Source organism: Xiphias gladius, chromosome 22 (genome assembly GCF_016859285.1).
Source record: "Xiphias gladius isolate SHS-SW01 ecotype Sanya breed wild chromosome 22, ASM1685928v1, whole genome shotgun sequence".
NCBI lineage: Eukaryota > Metazoa > Chordata > Actinopteri > Istiophoriformes > Xiphiidae > Xiphias > Xiphias gladius.
The window spans coordinates 24,591,999-24,597,998 of NC_053421.1; the positions used below are offsets into that span (position 1 = coordinate 24,591,999).

The 6,000-nt window shown below is 43.0% G+C and overlaps 1 protein-coding gene across 1 annotated transcript in view; it reads right to left on the reverse strand.

Moving 5' to 3' along the window:
- The window catches only part of syngap1b (synaptic Ras GTPase activating protein 1b), a 96,412-nt gene extending 91,633 nt beyond the window's left edge, over positions 1-4,779 (reverse strand). Inside the window, exon 1 of the mRNA XM_040118012.1 lies at positions 4,713-4,779. Coding sequence (XP_039973946.1) covers positions 4,713-4,730 — 18 coding nt within the window. The 5' untranslated portion in view covers positions 4,731-4,779. The remainder of the gene's footprint in view (positions 1-4,712) is intronic.
- Between the last annotated feature and the right edge of the window lie 1,221 nt (positions 4,780-6,000).

Genomic DNA, 6,000 nt, shown 5'->3' on the forward strand with positions numbered 1-6,000 from the left:
GGTTAAAACTTCCCTTTCTTCTTTCTGCTGCAACCGCAGTGCATGTCATACTGCTCAAAAGACATATAGCAAAAGAGTGCTAAGTGTAAATAGGCTTTGACACATGAACACAGTGTACCATTTGTTGTACTAATGGTGGCAAAAAAAACAAAAACAAAAAAAAACCCAAAACAGAATGACTAATGCGCTTTACAGAATAATGTGCAACTGCACAGTATCATGCAGTCTAATGCATGATCCCTGCATTCAAATCAGTACCTTAAGTCTATAATGTTTTACGACTGCGGTCGTGTTAATTCAACTCCAAGGTAATTTTAGAGGTATTGGACTGCATCCACAAAGAAAAAAAAAAAATAATAAATTTCTTCTACACCTGACAGATGATCACAGCGACAGAGTGACGGACACGAAGTGACATTTTTCTGCCGCTTCAGGGCTGCATGCTTGCTTGTTTTCTAAGTAACAGAGCTCAATTTTTCTTGTTTAGACTGCACTGGAAAGAATTTTCTACCAATCACACGCGGAAGCTCAAGGGACTGTGGAAGCCACATTCCCTTGTATGAGTACAGAATGACAATTCAAGAAAAAAAAAAAAAGAAATAGCAAAACAGGGCATTGTAATTATAGGTTTGCCTCACCGTTTTTAATTCCACAGATGTATTTTAAACTTTCAAGGGTATTTTGCCCTGGATACACACTGTCAAAATGTGCCACTCAGAACACACATCTTTTCAGCATATCTGTTATCCATTGCTTGGCAGTTGAAATGAGCCAAGGGTGTTGACATGTCAGTGAGGGTGTAACTCCATTCTGGCCCTATAAAGTGCACTGCTCTCCATCACTAGGGAACAGTTCAATGAACCCAACGTGCCAAGAGTCAAGAGCTGCACAGGCACACGATTAATTTCCATAGTGACACATTTTAGATGCAACAGTCTCGCTCCTGCGCGGCGACACCTCGACTCTCCGGGACGAAGTCTCTCCTGCATCTTTCTGGCTGTCATTCATACAACAACAACAAAACAAAAAAACAAAAACAAAAAAAAAAACCCAACAAAAAACCAAAAAGAAAACACGGTGGCAAGTGAATGGAGCTGTGAGGAGCACCGAAACAGGTGGCCTGTAGGACAGCCAAAGACTCCTGCCAGTCACCCCAGAGAGAGGGAGAGAGTGAGGGAGGGAGGAGGGAAATAGAGTGGGTGAGTGTGGATGAGCTGAAAGGATGAGGGTGGTAAAGAGGGAGAAACTGAAAGATGGAGAGGAAGGAGGGAGAGGGGAAGTGTGGTAGCAATGTATGTGGGGACAGAAGGAGAGAGGGAGGGAGGCAGAGAGTGACAGATTAGGCATGGTTGGAGGGAGGGAATAGAGATGGAGCAGCAGACGGATTAGATAAAGAGAGGAGGAGAGAGAGGAGGGAACAGAGGGAGAGAACAGGAGAAAAGGTAAGAGTGAATGATCGATGGAGGGGATTAAAAAGAAGAATGAGCGCGGAGGAGGCAGAGATACCCGAGAGAGCGGGGAATGGACAGGTGATGCTGACCTCAGATACCAACATGTAAGCAAACAGAGAGTCAGAGAGGTGAAGGGTGTGTATTTAAGATGGGCTGATATCAGCAGCACCGGTGAGGAAAAACAGTGAGGTCCTCCACTGATTCTCCATATCTCCACTATGGAAAGGTACAGTATGATTGCTTTTTTTGCCGAGCCACTGAAGAGCCATCCGAAATGAATGGAAACAGATTGAAGGGCGAGTGTGTGTGTATGCGTGTTTGTGAAGGAGAGAGGAAGCGAGAGATACCCGCTCCGCATGAGGTGAGTGACAGGCATGAATATTTAACGCCTCCCGCCGTCGCCGAGGTGACGGCTATCAGCCCGTCAGCCCTGCCTCCGATCCGTTCACAGCTGCTGCCTTATTGGCACAATTAGACAGGGATAGGGCTCTGATTAATTGAACTGGGCTCTCCATTCAGTCCCTCCAGAGCGGTACGGGTCTCTTATCGGGACCGCAGCGCGCTCTATTCCTCTGAGTGATGACAAGTTGAAATACTACTGGCAGCCGTGCACACACACTACGGTCGCCACCCGTACACTTTGACTGACCACAGAAGGATTCATTACTTTATTGACGCGCCAGCACAGCTGAACATAGGAATTTCCCTCAGTGCAGGACCTAAATCACAAGCCGTACACTAAAACATACTGTATAAGACACAGACTACATAACCTATTACAAACAGTGAGTGATAACAATAAAATACAAAAAAACAAGATAAAACATTAAAAAGATATTCAAGGAAATGTATTGCCACGTGCCCACAGGTGCAGCTACCCCATTGTGCATCTATAAAATGCTGATATTTGAGAGTTCAGGGCTTTAAACCAAAATAAAAAAGCATATCAGCATATCTACAGTCTAATAGCAGACCTGCAAAGTTTGGGGAGGTGACCTATGGATTTTACAAGGCTCTTTTCCATTAAGGGTGGCGTTATAAGTGGTGTTGTAAATCAGCAGTCTTGGCTTAAGCCGTGTGATTTTGGGTAGAAAAGTTGAAGAACAGTACCCTCTCCTGGCACGAAGAGCAAGATGAGATTTTATTTACAACCAGCGGCGGGTTTAGTGTTGCCCTGTCTGTATTTGAAGACATCAATACAAAAACTTGAGTACAAAAAAAGTCGAGTTAATCAAAACTCCCATTCTGCTATGCATAGTTTACACCATCATAAAATCGGCTGGGGACAGAGAGAATAAAAATAACTGAGTAGGAGCTCTCTCTCCTTCCTCAACGATTGTATTCTGCTGGATTTAAGAGCGGAAGATCTCAGTGTCTACACATGTCAGACTTTAACTGGCACTCTACTGTTCTATCCAGTAAGTGAGCAGCAAGCTATATTTATATACTAATAAAATACAGTAATACAATACATTAATTAATAACTAATTAACATATCCAGCCACATGGGGGAGTATCAATCAGCACAGAACCAACACATTTACCCAGGTGGGCGATGCTCTCAATACTGAAAGTGGGTCACAGCAGTTTTGGTTGACAATGCCAATAAAGTCTGTTCAAAACTAAGCCAGGGAACTGGAATGGAAAAAAAGTCTGGATGTCAGCTTTTACACCATTGAAGAATTAGGCTGGCGTTATTCCATATTTTTGTAATTGTCAACAAATCCCATGAGAAGACCAAAATCGACAATGCAAGTGTGCTTCTCAGTAGTTCCCAACTTTCCTACCCGGTCCGTGGATCTTAGCACCAGACCCATTTGTTCCTACTTAAGACATTAATCTTGAAAAAAACGGTTCACATATGTAAGGTTTCATGTGTAATAAAGGGTCTGTAATTTCCTAAAACGGCTTGGCACAGTAGCTTTTAGCAAAAAGCGAAGGAGAAGGGAATGGCACTTTTGTTGGGGACTATTTTTCAAACGTGTATTAGTACACACCGGGTGGTCTAGTGGGCATCTCCACCAACAGTATCCTCATTACACGGTCACACTTTAAGTCCCCTTTTTTTAGCGTTTGTAAGCTCTGATATATTAAATGGTATATTATACACTGTACTGTGGTTGTAAGCAGATATAAATACAGTTTAAGTGTTTATTTAATGCACAGCATTTGTCAACAGTTCAACAACTTCTCCTATGAAGCCATATTTTATATTAGTACAACTGTGTTTTACTATTTTGCCATTCATTATCTGTTTATACACCAGCCTCCAGCCTTGGTTGTCCCAGGAGGAGTTAAAGTTGTTCGCAAATACATTAATAAACACTAATATCTGCTTACTACTATGTTAAAGTGTGTTATTCACCATTTATCACCTGTTTATATACTGTTTATAACTGCTGAATAAGGGGACGTACAGTAAAGACACTTGGGACACAACTCTTGCTGTTTCTCCACTGAAAAATAATTTGCCAAACAAATGAAATTATGATTTTCTTTACCTACGTAGAAACTAAGTTCACGTCAGTCTCTGTGGCTGGTTGTTGACAGGGACTCAAGATAATGTAAAAAACAAAACAATAAACTGTGGAGTGGATCACGCAGGCAGGTTGAGATAGCTCCAGAATAACCCAGCTTCCCACAGTTTAAGAGTATTTTCTTTCCCCTTTGAGGATACTGGTTACACGGTTACGATCCAGTTACGACAATGCAGAGAATTAAGAAAAGTTTCCGACCGCAGACAGCTTCCCACAGAATTAACAACTGCCCTGGAAACTGAACCCCCAAAAGTGAGCCTGAGGCGACAGTGATCCAGGGAAGCTTGAGCGTCTGGGATAGACTCCGGATACATTCTCTCTCTCTCCCTGACCTCCTTTCTGGCAGATATTAGCCGAAAAGTAGGGTTCTCTAAGTAGCACAGAGACTGTGTGAAACTATGACAGGCCATGCTAAGAACACCGTCAACCTTTGTTTTACTCAGAGAGACATAAGGTTTTTGTTTTTTTTAACTTTTAATTCATATACATGTTAGATGTCAAAATAAGTTCAATATATTCCACTTTCTAAATTAGAGAGGGCTTAAGTCCTCTATCAGTGCAAAGGCTGAGACATTTGTTATATGGTACCTTAAATTCCCACGATAAATGCCCCTTTAAAGTTTTGTGATACTGATTTTTTTACTCTAATACTCATGGACCTTGCAATCCCTCCTGCAAAACCAGCATCAGTATCAGTGTATTCCTGGTGTGTAGAGTACAATACCTCCTCCTGGTCCAACATGTAGAGCTGATTTCCAGAGCTCACACGGAGACGAGGGTTCCAGCGGTCGTGGGGTGGACGGTCGTGTGAGGGCTGGTCGTAAATGGGGCGCTCGTGCAAGGGGCGGTCGTAGGCGGGACGGTCGAAGGAGGGACGGTCGAAGGAGGGACGGTCGTAGGCGGGACGGTCGAAGGAGGGACGGTCGTGAGCGGGACGGTCGTAGGAGGGAGCGTGGAAGGAGTGGGCGTGGGTGCGATGATGGTGATGATGATAGGAGGGGGGGACGGCAAACCTTGCATCTGGACAGGAGAGAGGGAGGAGAGGCGGTTGAAGGGGGGGGAGGAGAAGAGAGAGGCAGGAGAGAGAAGGTCAGTTAGGATCATCAGTAGGAGGGCTGCGGTGCTGTGACACGTCTGTCCTCATAACATCAGTGTCAGGTGTCATTAGAGTGTGTTCGATAGGTCTGCTTGAAAGAGGTCATCAGACATTACTTCTAATGAAACCATGCAAGCCAATGAGCAGAGAATGCTAGAAAGAGTGCGTCATTCTGGAGTGGCAAATGATAATAATAACAATAATAATTCATATTAATAATAATAATATAAGTTATACAACACTTGTCAAGCAAGATGCCCAAAGACAACGGGTAACACCTTTAACCCCCCTTATTTAAAATGTTTAATAAATGGTTTATAACACACTATAATGTAGTCGTAAGCAGATGTAAGTGTTATAAATGTTGTCAAATGTTGTACATCAAATAACACTTAAAAATGACCTTGTATCTGTTCAGATCTACATTATAGTTTGTTATACACCGTTTAATACATGTTTAAGTAGAGCTTATAAATGCTAAATAGGGGGGTTAAAGTGACTAGAAGATCGATACCACTCTCAAATCTGCCCGTTAAATGGGAAGCGACACCCATGAGAAGGTTAGCTTTTGTCAGCATAAAGCCTAGAAACTTGGGTAAATTGCAAGCCTGGCTCAGCACCAAAGGTTGTGTAGTCCAGCATATAAAACCCCCATAAAACCACCAATTGTTGTTTTTACACTTTGGCCTATGTACGGATTAAACAGACCAGATATGACGTCTCAGTCAGTGAGTTTAGAGGTGATGGTAAGTGGGTTTTTCCTACCTTTGAGAGAGCCAGGCTAACTGTTTCCCCCTGTCTCCAGTCTTTGTGCTAAGCTAACCACCTTCCGGCTGGAGCTCCGTGTTTAACTGACAGATACGAGGGTGGTATCAATCTTTTTTTATTTGACTCTCTACAAGAAAGCAAACAATTC